Source organism: Marmota monax, unplaced genomic scaffold (assembly GCF_021218885.2).
Source record: "Marmota monax isolate L192 unplaced genomic scaffold, Marmota_monax_Labrador192_F-V1.1 WCK01_AAM20220418_F8-fsc00044, whole genome shotgun sequence".
In the NCBI taxonomy this organism is placed as follows: Eukaryota; Metazoa; Chordata; class Mammalia; order Rodentia; family Sciuridae; genus Marmota; species Marmota monax.
In genome coordinates this window covers 16,222,802-16,242,182 of record NW_026695198.1, presented here as the reverse complement: position 1 = coordinate 16,242,182, position 19,381 = coordinate 16,222,802, and the positions used below count along the sequence as shown (strand labels likewise).

General features: G+C 34.1%; 1 protein-coding gene across 3 annotated transcripts in view; it reads left to right on the top strand.

Annotated features, from left to right (window-relative positions):
* Mtfr1 (mitochondrial fission regulator 1) overlaps positions 1–19,381 on the top strand; it is a 52,243-nt gene that overhangs the window by 15,327 nt on the left and 17,535 nt on the right. For all 3 annotated transcript variants that reach the window (XM_046428491.2, XM_046428489.2, XM_046428488.2), the window contains exons 2-3: positions 2,090–2,233; positions 8,233–8,331. In XM_046428491.2, coding sequence (XP_046284447.1) covers positions 2,168–2,233; positions 8,233–8,331 — 165 coding nt within the window. In that variant the 5' untranslated portion in view covers positions 2,090–2,167. The remainder of the gene's footprint in view (positions 1–2,089; positions 2,234–8,232; positions 8,332–19,381) is intronic.

Sequence of the window (19,381 nt, the reverse complement as noted above, 5' to 3'; positions counted from 1 at the left end):
TAATGCAGTACTCATTTAATAAAACAAGCAAAATTTGTACATAGATATTTATAGCATTTTTATTTATAATTGTCAAAAACTCAGAAGCAAACAAGATGCCTATTGGCAGATGAGTGAATAAACTGTGGTATATCCAGATAATGAAGTACTGTTCAACAGTAAAAGGAAGTGAACTATTAAAACACAAAAAGACACGCAGGGACCTTCAAATACACCTTACTCAGTAAAAGAAACCAATCTGAAAAGGCTATATACTATTGAGATTCCAACTATATGACATTCTGGAAAAAGTAAAACTATGGAGACAACAAAATAGGAGGGTTTCACCCTCACTTAAAATCATTCTTTGACCTTGCCTAGTTTTTGGCCAACCATTTCTATTTTTTATGTCATTTTGACTCTTCCCTCTTTTCATTTCATTCATTTTCATTGACTCTTATAGATGTGATTCATTTATTCAATAGTAGATCTTGGTGACATTAAAATGTCTCTTTGACTAATTCTGTCAGTGTGAAGGTAATTATTTTGTTCATAGTCACCAATTGGTAGGTGATACAAGGGTATAGGCTCTAGAGTATAGGCTCTAGCTCAAAGCCTTAACACTTCACACTTTTTTTTTTTTTTTTTTTGGTATTGGGAATTGAACCCAAGGGTGCTCTACCACTGAGCTACACTCCCAGTTCTTTTTATTCGTTACTCTGAGACAGGGTCTCACTAAGTTGCTGAGACTGGCCTTAAACTTGTGATCCTCTGGCCTCAGCCTGCCATATCAGTGGGATTATAGGCATGTGCCACTGCACCTTTTAATACTTAACTATTTTATATCATTACTTTAAGTATATAAACATATTGAAAGTTGAGTAGGATCATGTATGACAACATCAAAACAGAAAACACTCAAAATTTCAAATAATTTCCTCAAACTACTTTTCCCTGTAGGGAGTAGTATGGTGTAGTAGATAAAAATCTAAATTTCTAGTTTGAATCCTACCTTTGCCCCTCTATAAATGATAATTTGGTACCTTCCAGTAAAATGTGTGTACTATTTCTTTTATGGTTTTTCAAAGAATCAAATTTAATTTAAATTTTGCCATATTTAACAAACTTTTTAAACTTACATATTGAGTCAAACTCTACTTTGTGGTTTCAAGATTTATTTAATCTGATCTTTGTTTCTTTTTCCTTTTTCTCCAGTATAAGCTCTTAGCTCAAGTTCTCATATAAACATGCATCCTGTACTCAATCTTGTTTTCCTGCCTTCCCCATTGCTGTTCATTTTTGCCCATAGTGCTCATTTTCTTTTCCACTCTTCTGTCATTTAGGGTACGGCTCCTCTTTTCAGTTAATTTGCATCCATTGCTGGCATATTTGTGGCGCTTTACTTTTTTCTCCCATTCTCTGTAATTATAAAGTTCTCAAAGTGTAGACCACAAACTGCTGTTGGTCCATGATGAGATAAGGAGCTTACATTAAAATGTAAATTAACTATCTCAAAAACACATTGCTCTGTTCAGTTTTGTTTTTCTGGTTTTTGTTTTTGTTTTAATGCAACATTTTTTTAATGATGCAGCACTGCGTTGATTTATATTCTGTTTAAACGCCATCTCATTTGTAGACTAATATTTTGAAATTACATGATGCAAGTTAATATTTGAGATCTCTGTAGTGTATAATGGGGCACAGGGGTGGTGAGTTGAAGGTGCTAGTGAGTATAAAAGGACTTTTGTCATTTTTGACCATGTTGCATTGGAATCCTGTTCCTGGAATTCCTTTCTTCCTAATTTTTTGGTGGCAAGAAAAACCTGTTTGTTATTGCAGGTACTTGCTTTTCTAGCCTCCTTTTTGTTAGGATACATGAGCTTTAGACTTGGCTAAGCAGATGCCACAGTATCTGGTGACACAGAAAAGGAGGAACTATATTGACTATTCTGTCAGTGGTGGCAGTAACAGGTGTAGTATGTTTTCCTAGAAATAATTTTGCTGCTGCAAGTTTTAAAATGTCTTAGGCTTACTTTGTAAGATAAGTTGTACATGGTAGAGATTCTGAATAATAACAATTCATTTCAGTATCTGCATTTAAAATTTTCAGTGTGCTTTAATGGACAATGTACTGCGATGTATGCCTGAAGTACTTGAAATGCAAATTTGGGACAACTTTACCATCTAAATGCTTGGCTGGATTAAGCGCCTGATGAGGATGGTTTTTCAGCAAGTTGGAGTAAGCATGCAATCGGTGAGTGCTCAAAATTCATTTTTAAAATCTAGACATTTCGATCTTTTAAGAGTTTTTCTGAGAAAATTAGATAAGTTCTATACGTGATCAATATTTGAATTTAATATTTATATAATGTTTAATTTGCTCATTATTTGTATAATAGAAAATCTTTTCCCAGCATCCCGAGTAAGGGAATAACTTTCTGGGGTAAGTGGAAAACTTAATTACTGTATCATGTGACCATTAAAAGCAACGCATCTGTTACTAGTGAGGGAAGGCTTAAATATACAGAAAAATCATATAATAAAATGTTTGACTCACAGTTGATAACTTAGTGTTGTAAAATTATTAATATTGAATTATTTTATAATGTCATTCATCAGAGTTAAAGGTAAGTCATGTCTCCTAAATATAAACTTTAAGGAGGAAGAAAAAAATTTAGTGTATTATGATCGTTCTATTCTACAGATGTTAGTTCTGTTCTTGACATTTTTTATAGGTATTTTATACGATACATAAATTTTATTCAGATCCTCTGTGAAGTTATGAGAGCAACTGTGCCAGGCACATTTTGTAGAATACTTGTTTCTCATTTTCAAATTCTGTGATATGGTATTAAGTTTTATTAAATATATAGTTAGATTACATCATTTGAATATGGGTATTCTAGTGTACTTCTCAGTTTTTAGTTTTTACTTTGTGTCTGAACTTTGAATCTAATTCCCCAAGGCTACATCTATTTGGAGATATAAAAAGCAGAGGACCAATTAAAATTACATTTATTTATTTATCTATTTGTGTAGCTGCATGGTTTTGAAATTATTAGCTTGAAGATAAATAATAGGAAAATAAATTACTGATATTTTCATCTTTTTCAGATACATGTTCATATTTTTTGAACATCCTTTTATCACTTACATACCACCATTTGGCTACATATAGTAGATTAACATTTTAGTATTTATACCAAAAGAGTTTCTTTTCCTGTTGCTTCCAGAAAGAAGGAAAGCTTCTTTTATTTCAAATTCCCCCAAAAGTGAAGCATTTTGATTTCTATTTATTTGTTGTTTTAATGAGAAATACAGTTTAGTGGTAAGATTCCTGGCCCTGGATTTAAATAAACCTGGATCTGAAATTTGCCTCTGCTGGTTATTCTTTTCATCTTCAAAATAGGAATAAGAAGAATTGTGTGTAGCACAAGGCCTTGTATATAGTGTTGTTGCATTCAATAGTAAAAAGCTTCCTGATTTGGCTTTGTCCCCCACTTCCCCCACCTCATCAGGCTAATATGACTTGGGCTAATTTAGGCCACCAGGCCACTTACAGAATTCTCTTAGGCACAAGTGACATTTTGTTTAGCTTTGTTTATTTTAAGTTGTAAAATGGATGTCTTTTGTCAGAGAATGGACTAACTCAAAATATTGTAATTAAAACTAAGGGCCCTTCCTATTAATAGAAGATGAGCAGGATCTTTGTTTTTTTAATGTGTTGAGACTAGTACATAATTATCAGCTTTAATCAGTTTGCTGAAAATCTGTATAAACTCAACTTTTCTTCTGAAATAAAGCATTTTGATCTTTTGGAGATTTTTAATTTCTAAGATTTTTGGAGGGTAATGGCCTCCTGTTAAATAATCAAAATACAAAAGTATAGCCTTTACTATTGGATATCTGAAGAGAAACTTTCTTAGCTCCACTTTTGTCTGTCTGTTCCGCACACCCCCCCCCCCCCGCCGCCCCACATTCACATATATATGTGTGTGTGTGTATGTGTGTATATATGTGTGTGTATATATATATCATGTGAACCCAGTTTGGTTCCAAATTCCTTCCTCTTTTTAGACTAGTTTGCAACCTCTTACAATAGAAGAGGAAGAAGACTGTGAATGTTTATTAAAGACATTATAAATATGTTAACTCACTTAATACTCATGGACTCATGAAGCAGATATTGTTCCCATTTTATAGTTGAGAAAATGGAAAATCAATACAGTGATCAGCTTATATAGGCAGTAAATCAGTAGAGCCTGCCTTTAATGCCAGGTCTTTGTGCTGCCATGGCTTAGAATTTCTCTTCACTGTCCTCCATTTTGCCTCAACATTTGTTTGAATGCATCCAAACTTTTTTCTCAGTGTATTATATTTATATGCCTAAACAAAAACATTATTAAACTAAAGAAGAAAGAATAGTATATGAAGCTAATGTGATTCCTATTAACCTTAGTATTTTATGATAAAAAAAGATACTATGGCGAATATCTACTTTGTATTAGAAAAATAATAATATGTGAGAATTATATCTTTTTCTTTTGTTCTTTGGAGGACCAATATAAATGTGATTAGGAATTTAGAGCAGGGAAGAAGAGAACTGATAGAAGTTTAATCTTCAGTTAGGAATTTTGAAATTATCAAAAAGAATTTCTTTGCTCCATTCTTCTTCCCTCTCCCCAATACACACTTTTTATATTTCCCTGGGTCCCTTGGAATGTAAGAGTTTATACTTTGTTGGATCACAGACTCCTTAAAAATTTTATTGATGACATGAACAGTTTTCCTAGAAAAATGTTATATACACATAGAAATTTGTATATGTATACATGAATCAAATTATATCAGTTTATCTAAAAATCTGTATTTACTTAGAATTTATAGTTTCTTCTGTTAAATATTTTCTTTTGAGTAATAATATAAATAATATAACAAATGAATTGCCACATAAAACTTGAGTGCAGTTATCACAGATGAGACAGATGATGCTTCAGATTCTAGCCTCACACATCAACACTTCTACAATAGCATTTCACAATGTTAAAAAGAACAAATTGCTTTCCTGTTGTCATCCTCCTCCTTTCTGTCATCACTTTCCAAAACTGTTGCTGAATGTTATGGACTGTCATTACTAGACGCAGACATGCACACATACACACATACACAGACTCATTAGATTATTTATAAGCAGTTTTTATAGATAAAGCATAGTTTTTCTGTTTAGTGAGTTCTTAAGGGAATTGAATTCTTATTTCTCAGTGAGATCAAATTATCTAGCAATGACAGTTTTCTCCCTGACTTCTCTCTTAAATCTGAAGAAATATTAATGACAGATTATCTTTAGAAGGAGCATACCCTTCTCCAAACCAGTATATTGACAAGACACAGTTTAGCCACAAGGTAAGGTAGGAGATGCACTTGGGTCATGCAGCCTCCTGGTGCACAGATGGTGACTTTTCAGTGCCATCTGTTCACTGTTTCTTCACAGCCATTTATAATTTCTCTCCTTCCATGAGTACTGAATAGAAAAAAATATATATATCAAGACCTACTTTTGGAGTTCTTGGAAGTCTTTCCCCTTAGTTTTTGTCTCCTCACTTTAGTCTGGTAGCTGTTCTTTCTATATATCTATTAACTTACATAGAGTCTTGCTTCATATTTCCTGGCGCTAAATACTATGCATTTCACAAGTAACAAAAGAACATTGTTTTACTACTATGTATGCTTGAAAAAAATAATCACATAAAGCAGTCTGTTCTTTTTCCTTCCTTTAATCTTTGTAGATGAAATAGTCTACATATTCCTTACAATTAATAGTTGAATCATTGGCTACTTTTCTAGAAGGCACCTGGTATTCTTTTCTTCTGATATTAAACAGATGGAAAGATGATAATTGAAACTTAGCCCTGCAGCATGTATAATGAAGACTGCTAAAAGCTGTCAGAAACAATCCTTCCTGACCTTGGCAAATTCTTTCAAAATTTTTCTTTGTGAGCTTTTTGTCCTCTTCATCTCCAGGCAAGATCTTTTTTTCCTGGAGAGGAGGAAGATTCACTCTATACTATGTAATTATTACATTGTGATGCATAAATAGCATTCCAATTCTCTTACATCATAAAAGAATTTTGACTTGTGACTAAATACAAGATTCAAAAAAAAAAAAAAAAAAGAAAGAAAGAAATCACCAAATGGTGGTGTTACCATTGCTCTATGGATTTATTTTTAAAAGACCAAGAGCTATTGAAATGTATAAGGTAAAATGCTTGCTTAAATACTGTGTATTTTAGAATGACTTGCGCGTGTTCTGTTTTGGGGATAGCGGCTTTTATGTTGATTTTGTAGAACTGTGAGGCTTCCCATTTCCCTCTAGTCAGGTATTTTTCCATCTCTTAGTCATATCATCATCATCATCATCATCATCATCACTATTATTTTTTTTATTTTTATACTGAATATTGAACCCAGGGATGCTTAATTGCTGAGCAGTCTTTAAAATTATTCTTTATTTTGAGCTAGGGTCTCACTAAGTTGTGTAGGACCCCACTAAATTGCTGAGGCTTATTTTGAACTTATGATCCTCCTGTCTCAGCCTGCTGAACTGCTGAGAAAACAGGCATGTCCCACAATGCCTGGCAGTCCTCACATTATTAAAACTATTTATATAACAATCCTCTGTATGATTATTGTGAGTGATATTTTGCTCTAGACTTCAGAGTAACTTTACCTCTTAAACTCTTTGTATAGTAGTCATATTTTAATATCAGTATATTCCTTTCTACTTACTAATTCTAATACATATCATCCTTTTTATTTATACTTCCAAAGACAGAATCACAGTTTTTGTTGGTTATCATAGCCAGTAGATTCTAGTGTTTTCTCGAACTCTCCTGGGTAAGTTCATGAAACCTTGAATATATAAGATAAAAAATATATAATAGCTAAGGCAAATGCCAGGAGTATTATATGTACCCTCAAGACTCTCACTTTGACTCATATTAAATTGGATTTGGCTGCTAAAATTTAAGAAATCAGATTGCTTCTGTGCACATTTGGTAAGTTGTTCATGATGCTTTTATAATGGTCTGAGGTACAGTTTGGGTTGGGTGTTTTAGCCATCAGAGTTTTCCATGATCCGTTGCGTGGTCATACTGTTTATATTAGAGTAATTCCATTCTTTAACCTACAATAGCCATGGAATGATCTTAAAAGGGGGATGATGTCCATTATCCCCTTTATACCTAACTGTTCTGGTATTATTTATTCAGTCTTTAGGGTACAATTGTTAAGGTTTGAGAAATAAGTATAATAGTCATGTTATTCCCATTCTTTTCTTTTATGATTGCTTTTAATAGCATACTACCTTTCTTTACCTCTTCTATCCAGGCTTTCAGGTGTAGCACTCAAAACGGATAGTTTTTCTCTTTAAGGAAAGATCATATATTGGGGGAGAAGTTTTCAAGGTACAATTTGTAATGATTTAATATACTGTCTGTGTGTTATTTGTTTGCTTTTTGCTTTAGGGGTTTGTTTTTGGTTTTGCTTTAAGCATAGCATAATGTCCTAGGTACACTTTTTTTTTTTTTTTTTTTCCATCAGAGGAATTCTCATTATGGCTACCACTAGCTCATTTAGCACCTTTATGCAAATTAAAGACAAGGGACATGCTTAGGGAGCATTGTGACTACTCTTCTTTGGTCAGGTGCTCCTGTGCAGCAAGTAACATGCATGGCATCCATTGACATTCTAAGCTTTGTACTAATTTGGATTTGTTTTGAAGAGTTTATCACAGCAAAAGTAACTCTCATATATTTTTAAAAATTTATTTACTAAAATTCTAAAAGTAAAAATATATCAGAAGAGGTAAAATAGTGTTTCCTTTGCAGAAAATTGGGTCTTTAATTCAAATATAGTATTATTTAAAAGTTAGTAGTCTGTATTTTTATATAATGCCTTGCATTAAACTTTATTGCCTTTAATAATAGCAAGATATATATATATATATATATATATATATATATATATATATATATATATACAGACACACATATCTATGCACAAATATATATATATATATATATATATATATATATATATATTTTATTTATTTTGAAAGTATGAGCTTATTTCCCATAACACTTAGAGCTTTCTGATGCCATAAGTAATGTGTTAGCATGTCATGCAGTTACAACTCCAGTATTAACAGTTGTAAAAATCTTATAATTAAACTTTTGGTTTTTCTTACTTCTACAGGTACTTTGGTCTGGAAAACCATATGGTTCATCTCGAAGTATCGTAAGGAAAATTGGTACTAACTTATCTCTGATTCAGTGTCCAAGAGTTCAATTTCAGGTACTATGTTTTACATATTTCATAAGTTTTAAAAACTTTATATTACCCATTTACATATTTCATATATTTCTAATTTGTACATTAGAAATATAAATAGGTAAGATGGTTAAAAGTACTTTGTTGTATTTGAACCTTTTCCCTATTGATATCAGTATTCTTAAAATAAGAGGATTAATAATCAAAGTAGTCTTTCTAATTTTAGTTCCTCTGTGAAATGATTATTCAAGATCTTTAAGACTTTATCCTTCTTAAAAATACCGGTATGGGTTGGGTGCAGTGGCGCATGCCTGTAATCCCAGCAGCTCAGGAGGCTGAAGCAGGAGGATCTCAAGTGCAAAGCTAGCCTTAGCAACTTAACAAGGCCCTAAGCAACTAAGTGAGACCCTGTCTCAAAATCTTAAGAAAAAGTGGGGCAGGGTTGGGGATGTAGTTCCATGGTTAAGTGCCCCTGGGTTCAGTCCCTGATACCAAAAAACAGACAAACATATGTGAAGATTTAGAAGACTATGATAAGCTATCATTATATATTATTATATATTATCCTTAATCTGTTATAGACTAATGATAAGCAATTGCCAGTTCCTAGGTGACTTAATACATAGGCATTCAGTTGCTTAAGTTACCACCATTATTTTCTTTATTGTTAATCTTTTTTCTTTGAACAGGGCAATCACTTAGTTTGTTTTTAGATGTCTCTGTGGATACCTTATAAGTTGCTTTCTTCATCATAGATTTCAAACTCAGCATTAAATATAGGATCCATTGCCTTGGCAATGGCAGTATCAAAACAAAGAGATAACTATAGTTTTCTAAATGGAGTAGTAGGTCAAACCCTGAATTAGAAGTGCTCTTTCTTTTGTATTTGTAGTGACCAGGATTGAACCTGCTAGACCAGTGCTCTACCTCTGAGCTACATCCCCAGTCCTTTAGGGAGTACTTTGAATGTTCAAGTATTAGTATTTTCTTATAGTGCTAAATCAGGAACAACTCTACTCTTTGCTTGGAGATTTTACTGTTTCCTTCTGATAAGCATTTGTTCTTCATTGTTATTATAGTGTTAGGCTTACATAGCATAGCTTTGTTTGTATTTTTCAGTAATTCTGTATGCAGTAATATGACAAAGCATTTCAATTCAACATATAATAACATGAAGTTTAACATCTCTAAAGCAGAAACTTGTGGACATTTGAAAGATATTTAACTCATCATTCAGAAACTTTAAAATGCCCCCTTTATATATTCCTAAGTCAGTACTCCTGGTAGATGGAGGTGTGAATTTGTTTCTAAGTGGTAGCATGTAGTTTTTGTTCAGATTGACTACATGGTGGTTCAGTCCTTCTTACAAATTGACTGGCTAAACATTTGTGTATCAGTCCCAAAACTGATGGATTGGAACTTAAAAGTAATTTTTATCAAACTCTAGACTTTTTAAAAAAATAATCAAAATGAAGAAATCTGTGGAATTAAGTATCAGGTAATTTCTCAGAGTTCTGTACATTTAGACCCAAAAGTTCGCCTTATTTGCCAATTTCTTCAAGTAACTATTATAATAACTAAAGCTTGTTAACTTTTTTCTGATTGCTCAATTCCATTAAAATTTTCTTTCTGGATCCATTGGTATAACTTAGTGGTAAAGTGCTTATCTTAACATGCTGTGTGATACTGGATTCCAAACCAGCACCACCAAGAAAAAAAAAAAATCTGCCTGTTTATGTTAACAAATGCTTTTATGGAAAGCGCAGTCCTTGTCCCCAGTGCCAGTCCAATAATGAGGATACAGTTTTGACAAAAAGGAAAAAAGGTTTATTGATTTGCTAGCAAAGGAAAAACACAGGAGACTCCTGTCCCAAAGGCTGTGGTTCTGCCCATCAGCAGGAACAGAGGGTCTTTAAAGAGGTGATTCAAAGGCTACAATCCACATGTTCTCTGTTGGAGTTGTAATTCACTTGTTAATTTGGTAGATAGTCATTTCTGAGTTCTTCAGGTACAATCCTTAAAGTCTGGATTACCTTGTTCCTGTCGTGGGTTTGTACTCAAGGACAGATAAATCTGCCTAATTAGGGAAGAAAGGTAATCCTGTTTCCCCTGAAATTATGTAGGGGGAGAGATTAGGGAGGAGCAGGAAGACAGGAAGAGAAAGAAGCATGTCCATTTTAAAAATAAGTTGCAGTGGCAGAGCAGCAAGGACTACATTCAAAGCATTAAGTGGACCACTGTTACATAACCACCTAGTTGTAGAACTTGCTTTAGCATTTGTGTTCATGTAGCTGGAGACATATTAAAGGACTTGAGACATCAAATATTTTCTGTTGCAATTCAAATCTGCATTGACAGTTAACCAAAGAGCTATAACCAGGTACTTGTATTGGGAGGATTCTTTTTCCCAGTATTATTATCAGTCACTTAAGAAGGGTATGGTTAGAAAAAAAAGCTAGATTTAGTTCAGGAATTCCATTTGAAAAGAGAGTAAATTAACATGAGAAGACTGAGTAAGGTAAGAGAAGCATCATTAGTGTCCTATTTTAAAATGTAGTGGAAGATACAAGTCATTTGTTTAATATCAATATTTAAAGTTTTTTTTAACCTGCTACTTAAATGTGTTAAGTCTGCTATTGTTCCTTTGTATCTGTTTTTTCTTATGACTATCAAAATTCAAAAAAACATAGTTTTTTAAAATACAGATCAATTTAGAGTAATAAAATTGGCAATGCATTTTTGCTGTTTCTCTGACTCATGAGGTGCTAATTGATAGGAATATATCTGGGTTATCTAGGAGTCTAACATGGGTAAATAGTAATATAGAAAGTCTGGAACTGAGGAACATAGTGATGGGGTCCACAAGAGTACACTGCATTATAATAAAGCCATACTCAGGAGACAAAGTTGAATTAAACTGAGACGAGGACATTCACGTGGTCAGTTCAGAGACAGGAATTCGATTTTCAAAACCAGTCTGCTCATAATCCTGGGTGATTTTATTGTCTTTTGGAGGATCCATCTAAAACTTATTTTTTTCCCATTCCTGCTGACTTTTATTTCCATTCCTTTCATAGTTTACCCACATTATCAGTAACAGCTCAACTCTGTTATTCTCAAAAGAGTTTAACCTCTGAAATCTTAAACTTCAGTATAGTTCTTCTAGACCATAACATTCACTGTACCAGTTGATCCAGGTAAGACTCCTATATAAATATTAGGCAAGACAGGCATGTTAACTTTGTGTTGTTGTATTAGAGGATATAATACATGAAAGCCATGCATTTAATAACTTGTAGATAGAGAGTGCTCAATAAAAGTGTTGCTGGTGGTGATTTTGTTGACATTATTATTATTGCCACTTTACAGTTACAGAGCAAATTATCTTATTTGATTGTCTAATTTAACTCCCTGATTTTACAGATTGGATTCTGCAAATTTATAGGTGACAAATCAGAACACAGACCAACAGATTTAGTTATATGTTCATCCAATTAATAAGTAAAGTGACTGTTGTGCTGGAAATAAAATGAGATAATAAATGTGAAAAGCATATAACTGGCATTCAATAAATGTTCTCTGCTGTTATTGGAAGACCTACAATCTTATAGGTTTAATTCACTTCTGTACTTCATTTAGTGAGTACTAGGAATTAGTTGACTATATTACGCTCCAAAACATGATCTCCAGACTCTTTGGCATTTGCTTTAGTTTAGAAAAAATAATTTCCCTTATTCTTTGTATACTTTTCACATATGTGCATTTCAACTTTGGCTTGCAACTATATACTTCTGCAGTAAGCCTTTTATACATATTGTGGTATAGTGGTCCTTTGGAGGTAGAAACTCAGATAAAGACAAAATTAGAACAGGCCCTTCTTTGACTACTTATTCTAGATTAATGACACCAAAAGAAACTTCAGATGTGGAGGGACCTGCAAAAGCAGTAAACTCTGGAGGAGGGCATGAATGGGGTGCAGAGGTTTTGATTTATAGTGAACTGGATGCATAAATTATCAAAAGCTTTAAAAAATAATATCTATGCTTAGGCCTCATATTCTAATGTGGTTCTACGTGCCCTTTCTACCTCCTTGCAGAAATTCTTAGAAAGCTCTTAAAACACATTGAAGGCTTACTAAATCTAAATTTCATACATGAATTTTTTTTAAAAAAAACTTTTTAGGAGTTTCTTAAACAGATAAGATTAAGGACCTGAGGCACATACCTTGCTAAAGAAAGGTTGTGTTTTGTTTTCAAAGTGCTGAGGATTGAACCCAGGGCTTTATTGATGTTGGTCATGTGTTCTACCACTGAGCTACACTCCCAGCCCCTAAAGTTTTCTTTAAAGCAGTAACATAGTCCCTTTTGGTAGGTGTGAAAATCAGTCACTAAAGCCTTTTTGGCATGTTTTATGAATTTTAAAATGTATGAGTTAAAAAAAAAACATGGAACGTAAATATAGTTTATTAGGATTTTAAATACTATACTAAAGAAAAAATTTTAAAGCACACACAAAAAGTGACTGTGGGTACTAACAGAGATGTACTTTAGAATGATCTGAGTGGAGATTTGTCAATGTGGTATAAGTAGGTTGAATCCCAACTCTGGAAGACCTCTGGGTAATTTAACTTGGACTAATTTTTCTTTAGTAGTCCTGCCCCAACTTATTGTATTTTGAGAAGTCATCATTTGAATTGGTGGTGGAGGAGAATGTTCTGTAACCAAACAAATAATGAATGAAATTCCAGATTCCCAGTAAAGTCCCTATACCACAACTAAATGTGGAAGTTAAAATTATGGTAAGTGTACTGGAACAAATTTTATTTTTTAAACAAAAAGGGTTATGACCAGTCTGATCTTCATGAACCAGCACCTTGGAAAGTCATTATTCAGGTTTTTATTTTACTTTGTTTTTTTTGTGGTGCTCTCACGTGCTAGGCAAGTGCTCTACCACTAAGCCACACCCTTAACCCCCGCAGGTTTTAATCTTATGATTTCTCTTACTTGTAACAGAACAACTCATCAAATACCATCTCTGCTAGGAGCATCTACAGAGTGTGGGGACCTTTCTACTGAAGGATCTGTATATAACCTGTTTACTATTAGACCATTTTTGCAGAAAATCCTAGTCTCTAGTACCAGTGTATTTATTTTAGAAAAAGTCATATGATGACAAAGTTATCTCTTCTAATATTTTTATACTAAGAATTTCAACTCTTGTACATTTTTTTTTTGACAAGTGATGTCATTTTAATTGTTACACTTACCACCGGAACTAGTAGGGGGAAGGGGATGGGGTAGGGGCAGGGGCAGAGTGTGGGTTCTGGCTTCATGGGCCTAAGAATGCCAGGTCCTGCAGGTACAGCCTCAGGAGCAGCCACAAGAGGTGACACCAGGCCAGGCTGCAGAGGCCACTCCAGATGTCAGGCTAGGATTGGGCCCTCCCTGGGAACCCCACTTCCTCAGTTCAGTGTCCCCAGGCTCTGGGGTGGTGTCCATCTGTGGAGGTGCAGTTCAGCAGGCCCAGCCTGGGGACTGGGTCCAGACCAACCAATTCTGCAGGTTAGCACGCAATTCCTTCCCAAGCTGGTGTGACAGTCAGGGGGCAGTGAGAGCCCCATGCTGGTCAGATCACCACGCAAAAACTCTGGGTAATCCGCCACCAGATTACCATTTGTACAGTGAGCTATTGCTAACTATAATGGGTTCTGCATCAACCATAGGATGATCAAAGATATTTTTAAAAATTTCATCTGTACAGAACATGTACCTTTTTTTTTCTTATTTTCTACATAATGCAGTATAAACTATTTATATAGCGTTTACATTGTATTAAGTTACATAAGTAATCCAGAGATGATTTAAAGTATAAGGGGAGGGGATGTTTTAGGTTATATGCAAATACTATATACCATTTTATACAAGGGACTCAAGCATTGTATGGGTGGAGGGGAAAATGTCCAGGAAACCAATCCCCCATGGATACTGAGGGATGATTTTATTTTGTTCTAAACATTCTATTAAATGAATTTATTTTGTTCGTACATTATCAGAATATTTTAAATTAACTAAAGTTACCATAGTAAGATTCCTAAAATAGAATTGAATTTTGAGTAATGAGTTTTTTCAAATGTTAAGGTGAAATTCTTAAAACCAGTAAAAATATAATGCTACTCTAAATTTTTCTTCACTTTTTCTTTCTTTTCTACTACCGTGGCTATAATAGGAAAGGACCTTGCTGGGAACCATCAGTAAGTTCTTTTCTTTTTCTGACTTCTCAGCAGTCATCCATGCATGTCAGTGATGGTATCTAACTTCCAAGAAATTTTTGCCTTCATTCCTCCTTGCCAGTCCTCACTATCTTGTCTTGTACTTTACAAGTGGATTATCCTGAAAGTTGTCCTTTTCATTTCATTCTTATGTCACCAAAATGGCCTTTAAAGATTTTGGGTGCAGACAGTTTTGTCTTTTGAATGAGGCTGACTTAAATGACAAAACTATTTTGATGAAGGAAGGATGTCAAGTAGAAACAGTACAGACAGATCTTGACAGTATCATTAACCATTTTCATTTCATTGAGTGCATGTTATATACATGGTTTTGTTTCTAAACATGCTTAATGTTTAAATAAGACTGGAAAGTAAATCCTTGGAATAGTTATTTTTTTCCAAGTTTATGCAAAAAATAATAGTTCTTGGTTAATGTATGGAGTACAGATATAAAGTTGAGAAATAAATTTGATTTTTAATTATCATTTGAGATCATGAAAATGGGTTAACATATATCTTTGAATATGTATAAGTATAAATTTAAAAAATTTATAACTATTTTGGAAGAAAGCAATTTAATACTTTACTGGGAAAGTAAGAAGTATACCAGGGCTGGAGTTGTAGCTTAATGGTAGAGTGCCTGTCTTGAAAGAGTGAAGCATGGGGCTCAATTCTCAGCACCCCATAAAGATAAATAAATAAAAATAAAGATACTGTGTCCAACTACAACTGTAGAAAAAATTAAAAAAGAAAAGTCTCCCAGTCAAAATGTCTTATCTTTCTACCATCTGGCAAGTATACTGAACAAATTTTATTTTCTAAACAAAACAAAGGATTATGATCAGTCTGATGTTCATGAACTCTAGCACCTTAGGAAGGCACCAGAAGATTTTAAAACTTTCTTTTAGTGTTGGAGTTCATACCTAGGTCCTCTCGCAAGTGCTCTACCACTGAGCCACATCCCTAAGCCCCAAGTTTTAATCTTATGACTTTCTTCATTTGTATTAAAACAGTCTGTTAAATGCAGTCTTTTCTAGGAGCTTCTGCAGAGTATGGGGACCTTCCTACTGAAGGATCTGCATATAACCCATTTGACACCCTTTTGTTTTTGGTAATAAAGAGAGGAACAGCTTGATGCACAGTTATGTTACTTAAGTTGTATAAGAAACTCTTATGCTGAATATCTGTTTAGTTATTAACTTGTTTGGATAAATTTCTGGAATACATGGGGAAAAGTATAAAAATCTTTCTTTTGGTCTCTGCTGATAAACCTTTTAAGAAATGTACTTACTGAAATTGATACTTTTTTCTTCTTTTGACAACAATTTATTTGCCATTATGTGCAAGACATTAGTATTTTGAAACTTTTTCATCTTTATTCCATTTTTAACTGTTTTTGTTTTGTTTTATTTTTTTGTGGCCAAAGGTTAGATTCTTAATCTCAACTCTTAATATAGCTTCTTTCCTTTCGTCTACCTTTCTTCCCCAAAGACTGTAACTTAAAGCATTTTGGATGCTTGATGTTCTCAGTATATTACTGTTAAAATGCCAATTTTTAACAATATTAAGTTGATAATGTTAGGTAATAATGATATCAGAATAAATTCACATACCAACAGCTGATGTTTTCAAAAAATTTTATTCACAGTGGGGCACGGTGGCACATTTGTGGAATCTCAACCACTTGGGAGACTGAGATGGAGGATCACATGTTTAAGGCCAGCTTCTGCAACTTATCCCCACTCTAAAGAAAAAAAAAATAACAAAGGGCTAGGGATGTAGCTCAGTGTAATACATCCCTGGGATGTTCATTCCCCAGCACCCACTCCCCAAACAAGTTTATTCACAATTTAAAGACTTATTTTTGGTTGTGTATGTGTGCCTGCACATTTGTTTGGTACTGGGGATTGAACCCAAGGGCACTTAACTACAGAACCACATCCCCAGCCCTTTTTATTTTTTTATTTTGAGACAAGGTCTCCATGAATGGCTTTGAACTTGGAATTCTCCTGCTTCAGCCTCCCAGTCACTGGGATTACAGGTGTATGCCATTTTTCCTTTTAAACTTTTAATTACATTAATAGTAACTGTTTACATGGTATATTTGTATTTAAGGAAGAGGCATTAACTAATTATAACTTTCAGAAGTCTGATTTGGCAGTGATAACATTAAAAGGTCTTCAGTAGGGCTGAGAGTATATCCTGTGCTTATTTAGCTAGCATACACCCTGCATTTTTAAAAACGTTTGAATAAAGCATGGATCCCAGTATAACCTTTCTGATAAATGTTAATTAGTAAATCTAGTAAATGTCTTTATATTTTTTTCCTTGAGTTAAAAGTATAATGTTTATCCTGTAGGAGGAAACATTCCTGTAAGTCTCAGCTAGAAGGCTGAGGCAAGAGGTCCTCAAGTCTGTTGGAGGCTAGCTTATACAACTTTATGAGACCATATATCAAAATTAAATAAATAAACAAAATAAATTAATAAAATAAAGGGCTGAAGATGTAGCTTAATGGCCTACCATGCTCTTTCTTTCTTTCTTTCTTTCTTTCTTTCTTTCTTTCTTTCTTTCTTTCTTTCCTTCCTTCCTTCCTTCCTTCCTTTCTTTCCTTCCTTCTTTCCTCCCTTCCTTCCTTCCTTCCTTCCTTCCTTCCTTCCCTCCTTCCCTCCCTCCCTCCCTCCCTCCCTCCCTCTCCCAGGGATTGAACCCAGGAACACTTAACCACTGAGCCACATCCCAGCCCTTTTTAATACTTTTTTAAAATATTTATTTTTTTCAGTTTTTTTAGGTAGACACAATATCTTTATTTTACATTTATGTGGTGCTGAGAATCTAACCCAGTGCCTCATGCATGCTAGGCGAGCGCACTACCACTTGAACCACATCCCCAGCCACCCCCCTTTTTAATGTTTTCTTTAGAGAAAGGATCTTGCTGAGTTGCTTAGTGCCTTGCTGGCTTTGAACTTGAGATCCTCCTACCTCAGCCTCCTGAGCCACTATGATTACAGGCTTGTGCCACTACTCTTGGCTTAAGTAAATTATCTTTATTAAATTAAATAAATTATCTTTTCATTTATTTTCCAAGATAAATTTCAGGATATGCATGCTTTTTAATATATTTGTTTCAAAATATTCTTTTCCTCATCCATATATTTTTGTTCTTTAATCCCAAGTTAAAAATCAAGAAATTTAAGGAGTTGTGGGCCTGATGTGGCTCAAGCGGTAGTGCGCTCACCTGGCATGTGTGCAGCCTGGGTTCGATCCTCAGCACCACATACAAACAAAGATGTTGTGTCCGCTGAAAACTAAAAAATAAATATTAAAACTATCTCTCTCTCTCTCTCTCTCAAAAAAAAAAAAAAAGAAAGAAAAGAAAAAGAAATTTAAGGAGTTGTAACAGGGGTCCACTTCATTCTTTGAACATGACCCTACTTGCTCTTCCACTCAGTTTATTTTAAAACTTTCATGGATTTTTGTGGAGTTTTGTTGTTGTTGTTTTGTTTTGTTTTTGTTTTCCCTTTCTCTTCTCCCTCTCCCTCCCTAATCTTGAGGGAAGCAGGATTATCCTTCTTCCCATTCTAGGCAGAATTATCTGTCCTTAAGCATATACACCACAGGAATGAATTTAGACTTCAGGACTGATGCCAGAAGACTTAAGAAAGGAGTATCTCTTAAGGCTACAAATGAATTGTTCCTGACAGGACACATCTGGAATGTAGCCTTTTAATCACCTCTTTGAATGCCCTCTGTTTCCCCTAACAGCCCCTCACTGCCTCTGGGAAGAGTTTACTCTTTGTTCTTTGCTTGCAAAGCAATAAAACTTTTTCTTTTTTTCTAAACCTTGTCCTCATTTTTGGATTGACATTGAGAACAAGAACTGAGCTTCTAGTAACTGAGTTTTTTTTTTTTTAATTTTTTAATTTGTTTTAATTAGCTGTACTTGACAGTAGAATGTATTTACATACTTTGACATATCATACATAGATGGGATATAATTTCTTATTTTTCTGAGTGTACATGTTGCAGAATCATATTGGTCATGTAGTCACATACATACATACAGTAATAATGTCTGTTTCATTCAGCTATCTTTCTTATCCCCATTTCCCCTCCTATCTCTTCCCTCTATCTAATCTAAGGTAACATTATTCTTCCCTAGTGCCCCCCCACCCCGCCTAATTGTGAATTAGCATCCACATATTAGAGAAAACATTCAGCCTTTGGTTTTGTAGGATTGACTTATTTTGCTTAGCATGATATTCTCCAACTCCAACCATTTACTGGCAAATGCCATAATTTTACTCTTTTTTAAAGCTGAGTAATATTCCATTGAGTATATATACCACATTTTCTTTATCCATTTGTCTATTGAGGGACACCTTGGTTGGTTCCATAGTCTAGCCATTGTGAATTGAGCTGCTATAAACATTGATGTAGCTACATCACTATAGTACGCAGATTTTAAGTATAAACTAAGGAGTGGGATAGCTGGGACAAATGGTGGTTCCATTCCCAAGTTTCTGAGGAATCTCCATACTACTTTCTGTAGTGGTTGCACCAATTTACAGTCCCACCAGCAATGTATGAGTGTACCTTTTTCACCACATCCTCACCAACATTTATTGTTTCCTGTATTCTTGATGATTGCCATTCTGGCAGGAGTGAAATGAAATGTTAGAGTAGTTTTGATTTGTATTTTTCTAATTGCTAGAGATGTTGAACACTTTTTCATATACTTGTTGATCGATTATATTTCTTTTGTGAAGTGTCTATTCAGTTCCTTAGCCCATTTATTGATGGGGT